This window comes from Monodelphis domestica, chromosome 3, assembly GCF_027887165.1.
Source record: "Monodelphis domestica isolate mMonDom1 chromosome 3, mMonDom1.pri, whole genome shotgun sequence".
Lineage (NCBI taxonomy): Eukaryota > Metazoa > Chordata > Mammalia > Didelphimorphia > Didelphidae > Monodelphis > Monodelphis domestica.
In genome coordinates this window covers 70,356,163-70,377,175 of record NC_077229.1, presented here as the reverse complement: position 1 = coordinate 70,377,175, position 21,013 = coordinate 70,356,163, and the positions used below count along the sequence as shown (strand labels likewise).

Below are 21,013 nucleotides of genomic sequence, written 5' to 3'. Positions count from 1 at the left end.
CTCTCTCTGGGCTAGAGTTCTCAACCGGATATCCCAGCAACCATCCAAGTCTCAGCAAAGTATGTGGAGGAAGGGTCTTGTGACCTTCCTTCTTTCTTTTCCTTAAACCCAAGAATTTAACCTTCTCTGCATACCTTTTAAGTTGAATCAAGCAGGAGAGTCTCTCCACTCTGTTCTGTTGTTGTATTTGGTTTTGTGCCCCACTCAAAGTGCTTTGCTTTTGATTGGTGTGGAAGGGTTTTCACAGAGGACTCAACTTTTGTGGCTTCTAAGCTGCCATCTTGACACCACCTCCATTCCCTTCCCTCCTATTGGCTCAAATCAACTGTCAATATTTGGGCAAATCTTTTATAGATGACATTAGAATGACCTTTTAAAGGTTGGATCTGTGGAGCCTGTTGTCAGGAGAAAAGGAGTGGTAGAAGACATCCAGAATATATTTATCTGCTTGAATCTGTGATGTAGAATTATCTTCCTTTCATGATTTTTTTGTACCTTAAACATTCCTCATGAGGGCTCTAATTGACAATAAATGCCAGTTGACTGAATTTCTGACTGACTTCCCTTTCCCATAGAAATCAGTGCGAATCTGGTTTCCAGGGCCCAAATTGTAGAAATCTCTTTGCTTGTTTGTACTATTGCCTCATCAAGTGTCTTTCTGGTGTCCATATCCCTTGTGTTTGTTAGAAGTCTCCTTTTTGATTTCTGTATTTGACAAAAATTCTTTCCTCCCAGCTCTTTCTACTTGAGAGAGCATTTAATTTTATGATTATTTGTACAATTTTTCTTGTTCTTTAGTATTTGGGACATAATTTCTAACTCTGGGAACATTATAATTTTCTCTTTTTCTGGTGCTTTTCTGACCCATTTCTCTAAGAGTTTCTCTTGAGATCTGTATTAAAATACAAACTCTTTTCCTTTGAAGAACTTACAGAAGCAAAGGCCTGCCATGCTTATTTCAAGACCTAAAGCTTGTTTATTACACATCTGCCATGTGATTATATCTTGCAGCTCACCAGAGGTATAATTGATAGTGTAAGGATTTGAATTGGTGTCTTGCTCTATTGAGACCGAGTGAGAACATATTCAGAAAGGGTCATATCAGGTATCTTGAATGACTCCCAGGTTTGCTATTTCTGGTTCAGTCTGTGCCATATTGTTTTGACTGATGGAAGTATTCCAGAAGGAGATATGTATGCTGGTCATAGGAGGGAAAGGGAAGTGTTGAGCCTTGGTGGTATGCTGTATTATCTATGAGTGGTCAGGAGACCTCCTGAGAGGAAATAAGGATACCTGTGAGTGGTACTCATCAATACTTTAGTTGGCACCTTCACACAATCAACCCCTATCTCAGTCCTAGGGCTGTCCAGGAGGAGCACAATGGTGATAGGTTCCATGGATACATGCCCTGTATGAAGCTCCTTAGATCAAGAACATTATTTTAACCCATCTCCTGATTAAAGCCATAACTCCAAACAACATTGATATTCTATTAGTGATAAATACAGCTATTTCTAAGGCAATCTACTAGTGGCAACAGAAACCATCATTCCTACTCTCACTGACACTCCTTAAGGGAATCTGTTCCTTCATTTGCATTCTCCACAAAAGTTGGAACTCCCATTCTGTACTATTTATGTGTAAACTAGAGCCAAGACTTCTTTCTTGTCTCCACTGAACCTATATCTTGGACAAATAAAGCATTCCTTGAGATTACTTCTTGACCCTCCAATGATATTTAGTGTCACAATCCAGTCAGAGAATCAACTTGTGCAGTCACCTTATCTTTAATTGGCTCTCGGACACTCTGGACATTAACTTCTAACCCCTCCCTGAAATATTAAATTAGCAGTGGGCATCAGTACTAAGACAGAGCCAGCCAGTCTCTTATTTCCTGCTCCTGTTACCTGGGTTATGTTCACAAGTGAGCAGCAATTCTACTCTCCCTTTCTGAGGATCTCATTAGGCCATGGGAAGTGGAGATATGTTCTGTCCTGAAATAAGAGAGGGCAATATCTAGGAAACAGGACAGAATCCACTGCCTTGACAATTAATTCCCTCTTTGGGTCTTTCCTTAGGGTCTTGGCTTTAGGGCCATGCTTGATAGACTCTGGTGGTCAGACATTCCAGTCCCTCTATATACAGAGGTGTCCTTGAGGTCCTTGATACTGATGTTAACCCTTTTCTTTCTATTGGATGTTATGACTGGATAAGTGATACATGCTTATTTTGTAAGATAGAACTTTGGAGGGAATATTCCCAGGATCCAGAGTAAGTAAATTGCATTGTAAATTTGAATGTGATATGTTATCATTTAGAACTCTTAGTAAATGGCAGTTATCATGATGAGGAAGGGGGAAAGAAGAAGGGGGAAGGAGCATTGATACAGCACCTAGTATGTGCCAAGTAGTGTTCTTTTTACAAATACTATTATTTTATTCTTATAACCACTTGGCAAGGGAAGTATTATCTCCCTTTTTTGGGTGAAGAAAACTGAGGCAAATAGTGTTTAAATGACTTGTGCAGGGTCACACAGATAGTAATATATTTCCCCTAGCTGACACCCAAATCCAGAAATGGAGAGCTGTGGCATTGGGATGAGATAGAAGCAATCCTTCTGCAGAGTGGTCAGGGCTGTTGCGCATTTCTCGATCTGGCAAGGAGGGAGAACAGATGGCTCTAAGGGTGGGGCAAAAGAAGGAGGCAAAAAAGATGACAGAAAACCACTGATTCTAATGCCCTATGTCATGCCCTATCACTCAGTTCTGAGTCAAAAGAAGGAACACGGTGTGTCCCTGCCTTGTTGCTCTCTCATCCTTCTGGCATGACTGATACACAAGTTTTTCCTTCATCCTTCTCTTTAGGTTTTGATGCTAGTGTGGTGACTGTCACCCACATTCCAGACCAAGTTGCATCTGGAGGATCCTGGGCACCAACAAGTGATTCTCAGGCACTCAGATCCACTGTCAGTTCCACAGGTAAGTAGAAACATTCTTTATGATACCCCTCCATGGTGTTCTCATCCTCATTTCTGATCTTTGGAGACAGCTAGTATATACAGGGCATACAAAAAAATCTTTATGCCCTAGGAAGTTAAAATAGGTTAACAGAACTATCCAGCACGGATCTGGGAGAGATTCCACTCTCCTCCGAGGACAGAACACTTGTGGGCATAAGCCCTGTATCCCAGAATCTACCCTTGACCAGGGGTACAAAAGCCAGTGCTAAATCAGGTTCAACCTCAGTTGTTAGAACCACTATGAGATTCATCTATCACTCAGGCTTTGGGGCATGAGTGATTGTGTGTATAAAACTTTAAGGTTTTGTAAAGTGTTTTATAGAATGCTATCTTATTTGATCCTCACAACAACCCTGAAAGAAGTAGGTGCTCTTATTCCTATTTTGCAGATGTGGAAACTGTGACAGAGAGCTTAAGAATCCTTATTAGGGATTATATAAATAGTAAGTGCCTGATTCAGGGTTCAAACTTAGCTCTTCATGACGTGCTTCCTTAGACTCTCTTCTCTCTAGGATTTTCAGGACATCACTCTCTCCTGGTTCTCCATCATGATATCTGACTGCTACTTCTCAATCTTCATTGCTGGATCCTCCTCCAGAGAATCCCCTCTAGTTACTGATGTCCCTCAGGGTTTTGTCCTGGGCCCTAGTCTCTTCTCCTTCTATACTACTTGGTGATCTCATCAGTTCCCACAGATCTAATTACCATTTCTGTGCTAATGATTTTCTATCTACCTAACCTCCAATCTCACTACTGACATCCAGGATCACATCTCCTATTGCTTTTTAGACATCTCAGACTGGATGTCCATAGGCATCTTTACCTCACCATGTCCAAAACCAAATTCATCATTCTTCCATTTAACTCATCTCCCCCACATTATTACTCTGGAGGGCACATCATCCTCTCAGACCCTCAGGCTTACATCCTAGGATTATCCTCAACTCCTCACTTTCTCTCACCCCTCACATTGAAGTTGTTGTTAAAGCCTGCTGATTTTACTTTTTAAACATCTCTTGAATACACTACCTCTTCTTTTTAGACACTGACACCCTTTAGTGCAGGTCCTCTTTGCCTCATGCCTGGATTATTTCAATAACCTGGTGATGAATGTGCCTTCCTCAAGTCTCTCCCTTCTCCAATCCATTCTCCATTCAGCCACCAAAATGATTTTTCTAAGGCATAAATCTGATGATGTCACTGCTCAATAAATTGCAGTGGCTCCCTATTGCCTTCAGAATCAAATAAACATCCTGTTAGGCATTCAAAACCCTTTATAACCTAGCCTCCTTCTGCCTCTAGTCTTCTTATATCTTACAGCCCAATAGATAGCCTTTGATCCAGCAATACTGGTCTTGCTTTCCCAAGAACAAGATACTCCATCTCTTGACTCTAGTCATTTTCTGACTGTTTCCAATAATATGATACTCTATCTCTTGGCTCTAGTCATTTCCTGTCTCCCATGTCTAGAATGCTCTTGTCCCTCACCTTCACCTACTGACTTCTGTGGCTTTTTAAAAGTACCAATTAAAATATAATCTTCTAAGGAAAGTCTTCCTTAATTTATCTTAATTCTAGTGCATTCCCTCTCAATTATTTCCCATTTATCCCGTGTGTAGCTTGTTTGTATGCATTTGTTTGCTTGTCTCCTTCACTAGATTTGTGTGCTTTTAGAAGGCAGGGAATGTCTTTTGCATATTTCTGTATTCCTGGTGTTTATAGATTGACTGAATCCAAGTCTAGCACTCCATTCACTATACTGCCTAGCTGATGTCTAAGAAGGGATACTTTTACTCTGAATAGAAAAGAACAGGGTTCTGAGAAGAGAGCCTGAGATGAGGCTGTGGTATCATGGCTGGAAGGTATAGATGTATGTATGTATGTATACTTCTCCCTCTCTCTCTCTCTCTCTCTCTCTCTCTCTCTCTCTCTCTCTCTCTCTCTCTCATGGGGGAATATATGGGTTCAAAAGAGGTTAGGCATATCCTCTAGCCACCAAAGTAAAAATTTGCCATGGTAGAAGCCCTCTTCCTCTCTATACCTGTTCTATTCCTCTCCCTACACCCCGCATCCATTTTATCTAGAATTCAGTTGGGTAAAGTATCTTGCAATATTTAAAGTGCTATATATGTGCTAACTCTTACTATTACTGTAATTTACATAAGTGATGTCAATCCATACCCTCTCTGAGCTAGGTAACTTTCTAATTAAAATATTTTTATTTATTTCATTAAGGATTGCACATTTATGTATACATTTTTAAACATTAAGTTTTAAAAAACTATTACTTTTAAGACAGAAGAACAAGGACTAGGCAAAGAGGGTTAAGTGACATGTGCAGGGTCACACAACTAGAAAGTATCTTTTGAATCCAGACTTGGACCCGAGTCTTCCTGACTCCAACCCTGGCACTGTATCTGCTGAGTCATCTACCTGTTCCTTTAATATTCACTTAAAAATGATGAGTTCTAAATTCTCTCCCTTCCATATTTCCCCACTTTTTGAGAAGGCAAGCAAATTGTTATCTATTACACATGGGAAGTCACACAAAACACATTTCCATATTAGTCATATTTCAAAAGAAAACAAGTAAAACACCAAGAAAGATAAAATAAAAAAGGATGCTTCAATCTGCATTGAGAATTCATCAGTTATTTCTCTGGAAGTGGATATTGTCTTTCCTCATGCATCCATTGGAATTGTCTTGATCAGAGTAGCTAAATCTTTCATAGTTGATCATCTATAAAATATTGTTCTTAACATGTATAATGTTTTCTTGGTTCTGCACACTTTACTTTGTTTCAGTTCTTATAAGGCTTTCCAAGATTTCCTGAATTCATCCTGTTTGTCATTTCTTATGGAACAATACTATTCCATTACAACCATATTCCCAGCTTATTCAGTCACTCCCTAGCTGATAGATATACCCTGTTTCCAATTTTTCGTCACTACAAAAAGAGTTGCTATAAATATTTTTGTATAAGTAGGTGCTTTTCCTCTACCTTTGATTTCTTTGGGATACAGGTCTAATAGAAGTATTTCAAGGTCAAAGGATATGCACACTTTTAGAATCCTTTGGAAGTGGTCCCAGATTGCTCTCCAGAATGGTTGCATATGTTCACAATTCCGTGTCTTAACTTTCTCACATCTCCTTCAACATTTATCATTTTTCCTTTTTGGTCATATTAGCCAATCTGATAGATGTGAGGTGGTATTACAGAATTGTTTTAATGTGCAATTCTCTAATCATTAGTAGTTTGAAACAAATTTTCATATAACTATAGTTTAAATTTTTCATCTGAGATGAGAATTGCCTGTTTATCTTTTGACTATTTATCCATTGGGGGATGCTTTGAAGTTTTTAAAATTTGACTCAGTTCTCTTTATATTTGAGAAATGGGACCTTTGACAGAAACACTTGCTATAAAAATCTACCCACCCCTAGTTTTTTGCTTTCTGTCTAATCTTGGTTTCACTGGTTTTGTTTGCAAGACAACTTTTTAATTTAATGTGATAAAATTTTCCATTTCATATCTCCTAAAAATTCTTGATGTCTTGCTTTACTTATTCATAAATTGGACAAGTAAACTATTCCATATTCCCCTATTTGTTTATGCTATCACCCTTTATTTCTAGGTCATGTATCCATTTTGATTTTATCTTGGTATATAGTGTCAGATATTGTAGACCAGTATATTCTTAACCTGGTGATTAATGTGAAGGAAGACAGGAGAAAATATATGTGGTTTGAAATCTCTATCTTATTTTTCAAAATGGTGGGGTGAAATAGATAAAAGAAGAATATTATTAGAAGTTTTATTCATGGGCACCAATGTTCATTGGGAAAAACTCCAGTTTGTTTTGCTCAGAAACCTTCTTTCAGTATATGCTTTTATACAGGCTTTATAGTAAAACTCTAAATGTGTGAATTGAACATGGCAGCTCATCCATTACTAAGGGTTTTTCCATCAGCAGAAGAGATGACTGCTTCTCCTGCTGGTCTGCTATGTCTTCCTGCTATTCCTAGAGTGTCTATCACTTTTCAATTACATCAGTGTCTAAATATTTTAATCTATTCCCCCTGGGATACAAACTTGATTTTCAACCAGAAATACCACCTTTTTATTGGCATAACATCAAGAACAAATTTGCTTGTCTAGTATTATTTATACACAATGTAGGGAGTGATGAACCTGAAGTCAGGAAAAGAATTCTAATTCAGTGTGACCTGATCAAATCACTGGACCTTAACTGCTGCCTATCTCAGTTTCTTCATCTGTAAAATGAGGATAGCACATACATCCAGGGTTGTCAGAGCAAATATGAGATCATCAAATTATAGTAAAGTCTTTAGCACAGTGTGTGTTATATAGTATTGTATAAATATGATGATGATGATTATTAGCTCCTTCCTGCCCTTGAGCAAATACTATTTTGCAGAGCATCAAAGGGTTATAAAATGTACCACTAGAAAGGAACATAAAGATAATTTAGTTCAAATTCCCCATTTCACAGATGAGGAAACTGAGGCCTAGAAAGGAAGCAGTTTGTCTAAGGTTATACCAGTGTAAGGGCCAGAATGTAAGGGGTTGGACTAGATTATTTAAGAGTAGGGTCACCAGGAATTTAATCAATTCCAAAATGATTTTTTAAGCAATTTATTTATAAAATATAGAAAGAGTGAAAGTAAGAAAAATCAGAGAGAGGATAGGGTAAGATATCTAACCCAACATACTAAGTATTTTGCTCCAACTCCTGACTCAACCCAGGCAGGGTTAATTAGTCATTAGCCGGAGGAGCCTCAGCCTTGAGCCTGGGGATGCACAAAGTCTCTCTTAAGAGGGTAGGCCTCTCCTGAGGCTAGTCCCTTCAGAAAAATCAGGAAAGGAGTCAGCCTTTTTCACTCCCTCCATGTGGTAGTTCTAAGGGAAAAATCCAAGAGCAGTCTGAGATCCTCATCCAGAGCTCCTTCAAGGTCAAGTTGAAGATGAAAGACATCTTTACAGGAAGTTCTTGGCATTTTTAAAGATCATTCCTTTTCGTCACTTCCTGTGACTTCCTTCCACTTTACATGCACCAATTACAGCTAAAGCTTTGCTTAGGACTGCCCAGTGGACAATCAGTTGATTCTGATTCATCAGCCACTATCACACACGTGGGTCACAGACTTCCCACATTCAAGTATAAGTGGGATGGATATGCTTCTGGTGATTAAATCTAAAAATGGGCAGGGGAGAGTTAATCTCAAATTCACACCAGGAATTAAGTATCTAAGCTAGGAATTGAACTCAGATCTTAGGCACTTATATTTCTAGCATCCTTCCATTTAACCATGTTGCCACATGGGCAAAATCTCTCCTGTCATTTTCCTCTCTGGGGCTCTATTTTGGGCTAGTTCGGGGCCTGGATTTCAAAGTTATGTCTGTTTAATTAGTTTTGTCCCCTTCAGATCATTCTACAGGAGGATAGCCTTATGGCTCCACTGCTTGTTGGGGAAAACAATATTTCTACTGGTCCCTGGGTATCTAAATATGAGAGTAGGTTTGTAAGGGGGATTTTAGTCCATAGTAAATAAAAATAAGTAACAGAATGCACACAATCTTAGACTGTGAAGTTAGTTCATATGAGTACCATGCATTTGATTTCTAGCACATTATGAGTTAAACATGACTGATCCCTGGACCTCTCCCTCATTCCTTCCTGCAGGCAAAAATGTGGTGCCCACCACACAAATCCCAAGCCAAGAAGCATCAAGAGGTTCTGTAACACTGACAAGCAACCCTCTAACACTCAAAGACACTCTCAGCCCTATAGGTAGGTAGATGCCTCCTCTCTGTTTCTTCTACTAGAGGATAATTTTTCCTACTCTTTGGAGAAGATACAGTGAACCACCTTTAGAGACTGCAGTGAAGAGGTCTTTGAGAGGGGCATTTTGGCTTCAAGCCCTTGTGGCAATAATTGTTCCCTTGATCACTCTCCCTGAGCATATCATGTATGGCTTCCTCTTCCCATCGGCAGAAGTGTTTTGGGTTTGATCAACTAGAGCAGGCCAGACTGGGAGTCCTTAATTAAAGCATGACTATCTGTTGCATTCCTTGTTCTCACCTGTATCTTGTCTAGAATTTATTTGGGATGAAACAAAGATAACATAAGAATAAATCATATCCCTTCAGAATATTTTTATAAATTTTATAATTTTCTATATAAAATTTTATAAATTTTATAAATTTCTAATGAGAACTGGAGGTCGGTAGTCACCTGCCAAAGTTATTGGCCTATTTTGTTTTGGTACCTTTCCTTAAATAAGACTCTACCTAAATAAGCTTAACATCAGGAATTTTGAATAAAGTCTATCCCAGCCTAGTTCCCTATTTCAGGTCCCTGGATGGGATGTCAGGGGAATTTGAACTAAGAAATGATCTTGTTTCTTTCTCCTAGCAAATGCTTCCCCTCTGTTCATTCATTTATTCCTTCATTCTTCATGCATGCATACATTCATTCCCCAAATTATTGTGAGGTCAAGTGGTCCTCAAGATTTTAAAGAATAATCCTTTGATGAATCGGGTCCCCTCGGCGTGGTTATGGATCAATCAATTGATCAGTGTAGTAAGCACAGAATAGCAGTAGTTCATGGTACCCCTTGGTTGATGAACTTACTCATTAGGTAAGAGGTGCCCATGTGAACCACTGAAGTAGAAAGTGAAATGGTAGGTTGGGTGTATCCCCAAGGAAGAATTGAGTTATTGAGAGAGAAATGAGAATGGATAGCAGGATGTCTTCCCTCCTTCCTTTCCTATATCATTGCCCAACCAATTGTTTGATCCCAGGATTCCCAAGCAGAAATGCGCAGGCAGGAGACCCATCTCCCATAACTTAAGACTCCCCAGGGCCCACCAGCATCTCTGTGACCAACTCTGTCAGAGCTTCTCTTTCAAATGCTCCAACAGAGGCAACTACCATCGAGATAAGATAGTTCCTTCTACCCAATCCACAAGGTACCCTTTTCCTACTGGTATAAGTGACCAATGAATTGAGACACCTATAGAATCAAACACTTCACTAATAGAAGTCCCTGCTGTGTCTGATACATTTTCTGGAGTGAGCATTAGTAGCAGTAGCCTCTTGCTCCCATTGACTTCAGATGAGACCACAGTTACCTCTGACTCAAGTACTCCATTAAAGACCAGCCTGCCTGAGACTCTTTCCTCTTCTCTCTCAGTGACCACATCTAGAACACACACAGCTACCATGGAGAGCACCAGTATGGGCCTGGGACCAATATCAAGGTCAATTTCACCAGATGCCCCACAGACAACTGCTTTGGCTTCAGAAATGGACATTAGCTCCTCTGCCTCCCAGGCTTCCTCTCTTTCATCTTTCAGTAGCAAAGAAACAGAGAAAATACCTTCATCCATTCCAGTGCAAGCTGAGGCTACCACCCCAGAGAAGCTGGACGTCCCGACAAGCACAGAATCTGACTCAGCTTCTTGGCTCACTCCTGCTCTAAGCACCGTCCCAACTGCTGCAGTAGGAGACACATATGCATCCCTGGCATCCACAGAAGCAAAAACTGGGCTCATAACAATGTCTTTTTCCTTTGTGGAGAGTAAAGACAAAAACGGGGCAACTCCCAAAGAGCAAACATATTCCACAGGACCCTCAACTCTTCCTTGGCTTAAGACAATATCCACTATTGTCCCCTATAATGTAAGTCAGGAAGCCAACTTTTCCACAATTGTCCCTTCACCTACTAGAACAGGAGCCTTGGCGAGCCAAGCTGCACTTCCTACCACGGAGTCCCCTAAATCCTCATATTCTGAGGGGGTGACCACTTCAACTGGACCAGTGACTGCCAATACAGCTATTCCTCCTAGTCTCAGTCCAGGAGAGATCCAAGATTTCGCCACTCAAGACAACATACTACTAAGCAATAGTTTGGTCTCCACATCCACCCATGTGTTTGAAATGAGTATAGGGGGCAGTGCTACAGGATCAGATGATAGCACAATTCACCCTGTTGAGACCTCCCTTGATCTCAGGACAAGCCCTACTGGAGAGTCCAGCACAGGGGCAGAGGGCTATGCTACTCTATACAACACCCTCCTTACTATAGGGTCAGCTCCACGGGAGATGATGACTCATGATGTTCCACCTGCAGACTTAGAGGTGCCATTAGATCATTCCTTGACCACCTTGGACATGGTGGCCATGACTAGTCCTGTTACAGATATGGTGACCACCTTAACCACAGACAGCACTGTCAGGGTCCATCACTCAGTCCTTCCTCTTGGCACCAGTTCAGGGGAGATGTCACCAAGTTCTACATCATTCATTCCCGGAGAGGAAAATCCTGCCATCCAGTGGCCAGGTGTGACCACAATGACCTTTGCTCATCTTGGACAAGGATCAAGTCTGTCTTCTATTACCCAGGATGAGCCATCTGTAACTCAAAGAACATTGATTACCAAAGTTCCACAGGGAAGTAATAAAGAATCCCTATTGTCCTCTACTGAAGTTCAGGCCACTGGAACAGGGACCATAGCAATTTCCACAGCCTCAAGCCTACAGTACATCCAGACTTCCAAGGGTACCATCTCAGAGGCCAACAGGACCTATCCTACTTTTTCATCTTCCCTGGGAAGCCCTGGGACACAAGACTCTACTCTTGAGAGAGTAACAAGCAATTATCAGGCATTGTCCAATATGCCCACCGAGAAATCACTGGGAGGAGACACTGGTTCACCAATCCCTATTTCCACAATACTTTCTGAAGTCACTACATCAAGAGCAAGTACCCAAGGATTTGAAAGTCCAAGCACAGCTACTCTGGAAGCCAGCACTGCTTCAGCAGTGGGGGCCAGGCCTGCTGTGACCTTGATGTCTTCACTGACCAAGACTACAGCTTCTATCAGCACAGATGTGAAGACCACGCCACATTTAGCTTTCTATGCATCCAGTCCCCCATCACCAGCAAAAACAAGCTCTCCAAGTCTAGTTGATACCACCTTAGGTGAATTTTCCTTGGATTCCTCCACAAGAGCAGCACCCTCTAGCCCTGCCTATGAATCTCCAAAGCAAAGCCCAAATGCTTCTCCTACTGTTGCCACTTCTGTGGCTTGGATAAGTGCCATTCCCCCTGGTACTACTCCCTCTTGGGAGGGATCAAGGGAAGCCATCTTGACTGCAGGATCAGAGACGACCTCAGGGTTAGTGAAAACATCATCTCTAGCTGCTACTCTGACTCCGGCAAGAACACAGGCAGTCTGGACATCATCACTTCCCACCTCAGCATCCACAGCCTCAGAGGGCAGTAGTGCTAGGGAAGAAATAGAAGCTATTTCTGCCCCTGCAGCTCCCAGCTCCACCTTGTTCACAAGTAAGCTGACTTACAATTAACCTCCTCTTTAGAGGATGTTGATATGGTCTTGGAGGAGATGAATAGGGGATGGGGTTTGCAGGAGAATGAGAATTGTATCTGGTCAGAGGCATTAGTATCATTTCCAGTGAATCTCTGCCTTTGAATATCAATTCTGGGCTACTTTGGGGCTTGGACTTCAAGTCTATATCTGTTAAATCAGGATAATCTAAATCTAGTCTCCCTTATCTCTCAATGAGAAGATAGTCTAAAGGGTCTCAGGTTTCAAAATTTCTCTGATTCTTGTTGCTAAAAATAAGATATTCCCAGTTAGTTGAACATATATGGGGATTGTCCAATACAGAAGTAGTACTTTGGAAGGGAAACTCCCATTATCTAGTAAGAGGCAAGAGATATCAGAAAGCATGTTTCTTGGGGTTTCCCATCAGTAGGGGCACTGCATTTCCTTTGAGGAATCAGACAGATCTGGTGCCTGGACACTTTCCTAATTCTTTCCTGCAGGTGGTGATGCTGGTTTGGAGCCTGTCACCCATATTACTGACAACAGAGTACCAGGAGACACTATAACACTGACAAGTGGATTGCTGGCCCCTGTGTCTACTGTACATGTTGCAGGTAAGTAGATGATGGTTCCTCTGTCCCTCTTTTGCTTGAAGTTCACCATTCCTGAGGTCTCATTTCCTGCTCTATGGCAGTGACTCATTGGTTCATCATTATAATTTCAGAGGAACAGGTTTCTGAGAATGGGTTTTGCCATAGCTTTTAAGCACTCAAGGATTATAGAACGAAGTAAGGAAATTTGTATTTAGAAGAGACTTGAGTGAATTCCACTCAGGAGAATTTCCACTCCAGCCTAGCCAACAAGCATCCTCATTGCAGCATATCTAATTTTTTCATTAAGACTTCAACTGAAGGAGAACCCACTACTTCCTGGGACAGCCTCTCACTTTGGGGCAACCCTAATTGTTAGAAAGTTATATCAGCCTCAATTTTTCTTTAATCTTTGCATCTATTGTTATGGTTCTGCCCTTGGGACAAACCAAGAGAGTGGAACCTATCTTCTAAAGAAAAATCATTCAGATATTTGAAGATAACCATCATGTTCCCTTTGAGCCACCACTTCTCTGAATTAAAGTTCTCTGGCTACTTCAACAGATACTTACATGGACATAGACTTGAGTTGCTTCACCTTAGTGGGATTATATATATAATCCCATATATATAATTTGAATGGACCTCATTCATCTAGTGCAAATGTCTTATTTAAAAGTAAAGAGAAGTTGCCCAAGATGTACCTTGGCAAATCATTCCAGAAAAGCAGGATGCCCAGTCAGTAACAGAATAAGATTTATCTGTTATGTTACCTCCACTGCTCCCAACATCATCTCAACATCTGGTGATAGAGAGAGAGACACAAGTTCTTTCTTGGTATCTAGAGAAGGGCCAGTGGAGGTTAAAGCAGTGTCTAGCACCTTTTCAGAGGAACACAGAAACTCCTGGAATCACTCAGAATGCATATATTCCACAATCTCAGAGCCTGACAGGGTCTCCACTTCTCTGCTTAGCCTAAGTGAAGGGACTGGCTAGTCCAAGATTGTCCCTTTACCCTCTGTAGGGAGCATTATGAACATTGCCATGATTGGAATTCAGAGAAGCTCAAGTATACCTCTTGTAACTGATCATACTAAGCTGATACGTCCTAAGAGGGGTATTCCCTCTGCTTCCTAAGTGATTGAATTCAGAACCATGGCCAGTGGACAGCTCAGTGGTGTTTTCTCCTTCACCACTACCTCAGTGTGGGAGGTCAATAAAAGAAATAGCTCAACTCTTTTCAGAGCTCAGCACACTCACATATGGGCTGTCTCTCCCTGAAGAGCCAACAGTTGTCCTCATCTGGCCCAGAGCCAGATGACCACTTTAGTCCACATCTCAGATACTACAAGGACTAGGCTCATTGCAGAGCCTGTCTCAAACTTATTTTCAGACAATGAAATACCTGCTATCTCCACCAGCAGCTCCACAGCTCTTTCTGGAGGATGAATAGGCACTTCCTGGTCCTCAGCCTCAGCTGAAATCCAGAGTCTCTATTTTTTACTTGGATAGGCTTCAATACTACTTGTCAGGAGACTCTTCTTCCTTTATTCCCTGTAGCCTCACTGGGAATTATTCCCATTGAAAAGGACATGAACTCAGCTGCTCTTGCCACTAAAAAAGCAAGTCTCTCTTTTATCAGCAAGGTCAATGACATGGTTCCTTTTTCTCCTGTGAGCATTCTCATTCTTGAGCTTCCAAGTACTAAATCAGAAAGAAGCACAGGTAGCCCCATATCACTTCTTTTCCTGAAAACCCTGTCCTTAAACACTACTTCTACAGAATAAGACTTATTAGTTACCTCTGTTAAGTAGAATATCCTGACAACCACAGCCCATGGTGGCCAAGATACAAGAATCAGAGATAATCTACCTTTATTACCTTAATCACAGAGGCCATAGCTAGCATTGTTATAATCAAGGTGATAAAAGGTATCTCTCCAGCAATTCCATTGCTTAGCACAGGAACTGAAGGGAGTTCAGGCTCTCCTCCTAGTACAATTCCAGGAGATATCCCAAAGAAGTCTAAGGACTCATAGAGGGAGAGGCCCTTCCTCCAGGTGGTCTATGCTGACCACATTGGTCCTTGTTTATGTTGAATCAAGTTCAATCCTGGCTGCTGTGATAAGAATGGAGCTATCTTAAACTCATATTCTACTGGTTACCAAAAACTCACAGAAGAGTGTCATAGGACCCTTATTTTCTCATCCTGTACCCAAGTCCACTGGAACTAGTATAAAGTAAGCTTCTGCTCTGACTCTAGGACTAGGGGAGAGCCAAGATTCTATGGCTGCTGACACAGGCACAGAGGCCAGCATGAGCTCTCCAACCTGATACCCTCCTTTAGAAAGCCCCAGAACATATTCCACTAGTCCTAAAAGGGCAACAACCAGTGACCAAGCACTGTTCATTCTATCCATTGAGAAATCACTACAAATAGGTACTAGCTTAGGTACCTTTGTTTCCAAAATGTTTTTTGAAGTCACTGTTTGAGCACCAGGGACAGCTGGCCAGGATTCTGAAAATCAGAACACAGCTACCCTGGAGGCCAGCATTGCTTCAGTAGTGAAGATCAGTGCTGTGGTGACCAGGATCTTCTGCTGTCAAACATCACTGCTTCTATAGCATGGATATGGAGACTGAATCAAGTTCACCTTCCTGGACTGCCAGGCACTCATCACAGGGGGAAACAAGCCACCCCTATTGGTGAAAGAGTCCTTGGTAAAAGGAACTCAACATCATGTGGCCAAGCCTCATTCCTGCCTTTACCTTTTGGGCAGCCTCCACAAGCACAGGCTCACCTGGGGCTACCTCCTCATTGGAGAACTCCAGGTTAGCCAGTCTGACTGTAGAGTCTGAGAGGAGTTCAGGAGAAACATCAACTCTCGCTATCATCCTGACCCCAGCTAGCACAAAGGAAAGCTGGACATCAGCTTCTCTGAGCCCAGCTCCCACAGTACAGAAGGCAGCAGCGCTAGGGCAGAGACAACTTCTCTTTTGCTCATGTACCTGTTAGCTCTATCCTGTTACTAAGGAAGAATGTTTGAAGCAGGCTTCCTCTTTAGCACTGGAGGATGGGGTTCAGATGTGGCCAGGGAGGAGAGCTTAACATCTAAGGGGAAATAATTTTCCCTTCCATTTCCCTCTTAGAGCTTTTTTTTTTGTTACACTTAAGACCTTGTATGACATCTGTTGGGTGAGTAAATGCATTTCAGGATCCCTCATCTCTCTATAGTAGCACACTCTGCTGGTTCCTGAGCTACAAGGACCCTTCTGTGGTGATTAGTATTGAGTCTAACATATATGGAGCCTGTAGAATAATAGCAAGACAGGGAAAATTTCCTTAGGCAGAATCAGTCAGTCAATCAGTCAGTTGATAAACATTTATTGTGTCTGCTCTATTTCAGACACTGTGCTGAGCACAGGGGATAGAAAGGCAAAGGAACACTCTTAATCTTAAGAAGCTTACAGTCTAGTGGGAGAGATAATATGTCAACAGCTATGTATAAAAATATAAAAACAAGATAAATTGGAGATAATAAAGCAAAGCAGGGCACTGGAATTTAGAGGGATCATCTGAGAACTAAAGGAGCCTTTAGCAAGGAATTAAGAAAGTCAGGGAAATAAGAAAAGTATTCCAGGGATTTTAGACAACCAATGAATTTTTTTTTACTGAAAACTGTTTTTGTTTTTATATGCAAGATCAAATATCACAATAGGACATTTGCATGTATTTATAAAAATGCAGCACTTGTGTTTCTAGAGCAGAGGCTTATTTGAGTTTGGTCCCACTCTTAGCACACTGAGCTGATGTCCTGAAAAGTCTTTCTTCCCACTTTCCCAATCCTTCCCCACTTTGAATTGCAGTGTCAGTATAAAGCAACTGGGTGCAACACAGTAGGAATATTTACAATTTTGTCTGACCAAAGTTCAATTGAGTTAGCAAAGTGAGTGTAAGGAAGAGCAAGAAGACAAGTGTCACTGGAGGAAGGATGTGTAAGGTATAAGAAGAATATGAGTAAAAGGAGGAGCAGGTTATGAAGAACTTTGAATGCTAAACAGGACTTTATAGTTTATCCTTGAAGAAATAAGAAGTTATTGGAGATTATTGAGTAGGAAAATTATATAGTCAGACCTAGGAAGATCACTTTGGAAGTTGTTGAAATGGACTGGTGTGGGATGGGACTAATAACAGGGAGATCAACCAGAAAACTACTGCAATAGTTGAGGCATGAGTTGAGGAAAGCCTATACTAGGTAGTTACAGGGTTATATGAGAGAAAGGGAATATAGGAAAGATGTTAGGAACACAAATCTATAGACCTTGTCAACAGATTGGATATGGTGGGTGAGAGGGTGAGCAGTCAACAATGACCTGGTTGCCTAGTCCTTGCCCTTCTGAGATAGAATTTTTTACTAACGCAGAAAGTATGGGTTTAAAAAGTAAACCCTAACCTTCTGTCTTAGAATCAATAATTGGTCCTAAGGTAGAAGAGCAGTTAATGCTAGGCAATGGGGATTAAATAACTTGCCCAGGATCACATAGCTAGGAATTGTCTGAGGTCAAATTTGAACCCAGGACCTCTTATCTTTAGGCCCATGTCTTAATCCACTGAGCCACCTAGCTTCCCCCAGTAAGGGTTTTTTTTTTTTTTAAGAACAACAACCTGGCTTATGAGCCTGGGTGACTTGGGAGGATAGTGATATCCTGGATAGCCAAAGGGAAGTTAGGAAGAGTTGAAGGTTTTGAGGGAAAGGCAATGAGTTAAGTTTTGGACATGTTGAGTTTAAGACATCCATAAGACACCCTATGTAAGATTTGCAATAGGCTGTTGTCCAATAGGAATTGTAAGTCTGGAAGTCACCACAGAGATTAAGGATGGATGACCAGATTTGAGAATCATCAGTATAGAGATGAGAGTTAAATCTTGTGAGTTTATGAGAACACTGAGTGAAATCTTATAGAAGAAGAAAAGGGCCCAGGTCAAAGCCTTGTAGGGCATCTACATTAAGCATTTATGACCTAGATAAGAATTCAGCAGAAAAGATTAAAACAGAGGAGTTAGAAAATAGGAAGAGAACCAGGAGAGTTTTGTTATGAAAATGAAAGAGAATAGGGTGATGGTATTAAAGGCTGCAGAGAACTTCAGAAGAATGAAGATTAAGAAAAGGCCATTAAGAGATTTTTGTAATTAAGAGATTGTTTAACAACATTGGAGAGAGCAATTTTACTTGAGTGATGAGGTTGAAAACCAGACTGCAGTTAAAAAGAGAAAAGGAAGAAGGGAAGTGGAAACACCTTTTATAGAGAGCTTCCTCAAGGATTTCAGTCACAAAAGGGAAGAGAGACAGATTATACCTCTCAGGGACAGGTGGATAAAATGAAGGCTTTTTCCGGATGGGGAAGTAGGAAAGCTGTCATTAGATCTGGCGAGTTTGAAAAAAAAATGAGAGAATGGGAATACTAGAGAGATTCTCTGCTAGATGAAGGATGAAGTAAAAAAGGTACATATTTTGGAGTTTCCATCAGAATACAAGGGGACAACATATTGTCCTTTCTACCCCCAGTCCTGTGGCTGAGATTTATGTTTCTCATTTATTCTTCTAGCGAGTGAGAATGATGTAGGGCCCTTCACCCATATCCCAGACCACGGATCAGCAAGAGACATGACATCAGTGACCAGTGAATCTACTGTAGGTGCCATGGGTAAGAAAATATTTATTTTCTTTCTATTATACTGGTATTCATCCTTGCTCTGGGCCCTTGTTTTCTAGCTTTGAGATATGATATGGACTCATCTTCATAGTCTGAGAACAGGAAAGTTTGTGATTAGGTGGTAAGACCCGGCAACTTCCTCTGTCCCATTACTGTCTGCCCAGATGTATACTGTGATACCAGCCTTTGGATGAAGAGCTCATGGAGGATTTTGTCCATTTCTTGTGTTAGTTTGTGTGTATACATATAATTTACTATGATAAAAGTCAGCTACTGGAGGACAGGCTTTTCTATGCCCAGCACCTATAACCCTCAATGGAGTAGCTGATTCTAAACAAATGATTACTGCTTCATTTTCCATTTAACCTGAGCAGGTATCCATCAGGCAGTTTGTCTGAGTCTGGATCCCTATCTCATCTGAGGGCAAGATGACAGGACAGATCCATCTACATATCAGTCTCTTCTTATTTAATACTTTCTCATGGTGGCCATGCACCCTGGAGCAAAAGTAGATCCTAATCTCTGTCAGAGTCTTTTTGTTTTGAAAGTGCTTGTCAGGGAGAAGGTGCTAATGTGAGGGGTTGGGGATTGGTTGCTCTTCTCAGGAAGTTCAAAATCCTCACAGGCTCTGGGGATCTCTGTCCAAATGACCCCAAACTTCCCTCATCAACCCTTAGGCACACTTCAACCAACTGCTTTGGTCACAGGATTCTCTACTGAGACTTCAGGGACACTGAAGAAAGTGAGTGGGTCTGACCAGGGAAGAGAACCAACAGACTCCACCAGTATCCCAATGACTGGCTTTACTGGGAGAGATTCCATTACAGACACTGAAAGAGACATACGTGTCATGGAGACAACTCCAAGAGCCACAGTCACTCAAGCCCCACTTCTCACTGCACCCACTGGAGCAGGTGACCTCATCCCTGGGATGCACAGGAGAACTGTGTCCTCTCCCACTTCACCCTTAGCTCCAAGTGAGATATCCTCTGGAGTCACCATGGCCATTGCGAGGCCCTCACTCTCCATGACTCCAGTAGAACCCACAGCTAGCCCTGGCTCCAGTAGTCCCTTAAACATCAGCCTATCTGGGACAATGTTTTCTACACCCCTTGCAGACACACCTATAGCTGAAATAACTCTTGGAGGGAGTTCCAGCATCCCCCCCCCCCTTCTCCATGGTCCACTCCAGTTGATTCTTTCAATATTGCTGTCTCAGCCCCAGGAACTGAAATCACCTCCATTGTGCCTCTATATTCACTTCCAATAGCCTCAAGTGCCACAGAAACCACACCAAATCCTGAATTGTCAGTGAGACCTACCACACTAGGGCCAGGCTCAGCTGCCCTAACTTCCACTGCTCCCAGCATCATTCCAACACCGTCTGGAGAAGACACAAACACCTCATTGGTGTCTATAGAAGGACCAACAGAAGATAAAACAGTGTCCAGCACCTTCCCAGCGAATGCAGACACCCCTGGTATCACTCACAGGGAGCACTTCTTCACAGGTCCTGGAATAACTTTTCAACCTGACATGGCCTCTACTTCTCTGCCCAATTTATGTGAAGGGACCAGTTACTCCAAAACTGTCCCCTCACCCCCTTTAGAGGGTAGGAAAAGCAAGAAGCCCACCGCTGCTGAGGGTTCACTCTCTGTTGGACCAGTGACTGAATTTAGCAGCAGGGAAAGTGTACATTTACAGAATAGCTTGGCCCCCAGCATCACCCCAGAATGGGAGACCAGTAGACCAGGCAGGACTACAGAGTCAGATATCAGCACACTCATCCCTGGCAATTTTCATCCTTCTGAGGGCACTGCTGACCTCATATCAAACCCAGTGGAAGGCTCCAGCCCAAAGCCAGCTGTCTATACCTCTCCACCCCACACCTCAGGTACTACAGGGACCAGGATTGGAGAAGAGACAGACTCATCCTTGGTGTTGACTACACCAGCACCTGCTGTCTCTATCAGCAGCATCTCTGGGGCTCTCCTTGGTACAAGAACAGTGGTTCCATGGTCTTCGAATTCAGCTGAAGCTACAGATCTTACCATGAATCGCCTTGATCCTATATCCATGTTGCCATCCAAATTCTCCACTTCTTCTCCTGTAACATTTTCAGGGGTTACTTACAAGGCTGAAGACAAGAGCTCCAATGTTCCTGGGACTGACAGCATAAGTGTCATCTTCAGCAGCAAGGTCACAGACAGGGTCTCTCTCCATCCTGAGATCACTCCTAACCAAAATCTACTGGGCACAATGGAAGAGAGCACAGGTGCTTTGCTGACCCCTTCTTTGCCTGGACCTCCTGGG

The 21,013-nt window shown here is 41.9% G+C and overlaps 1 protein-coding gene across 1 annotated transcript in view; it reads left to right on the top strand.

The window, feature by feature from the left end:
• LOC103092531 (mucin-16-like) overlaps positions 1-21,013 on the top strand; it is a 178,052-nt gene that overhangs the window by 27,783 nt on the left and 129,256 nt on the right. The window contains exons 11-15 of the mRNA XM_056820976.1: positions 2,865-2,978; positions 8,726-8,833; positions 10,239-12,395; positions 12,897-13,010; positions 18,593-18,691. Coding sequence (XP_056676954.1) covers positions 2,865-2,978; positions 8,726-8,833; positions 10,239-12,395; positions 12,897-13,010; positions 18,593-18,691 — 2,592 coding nt within the window. The remainder of the gene's footprint in view (positions 1-2,864; positions 2,979-8,725; positions 8,834-10,238; positions 12,396-12,896; positions 13,011-18,592; positions 18,692-21,013) is intronic.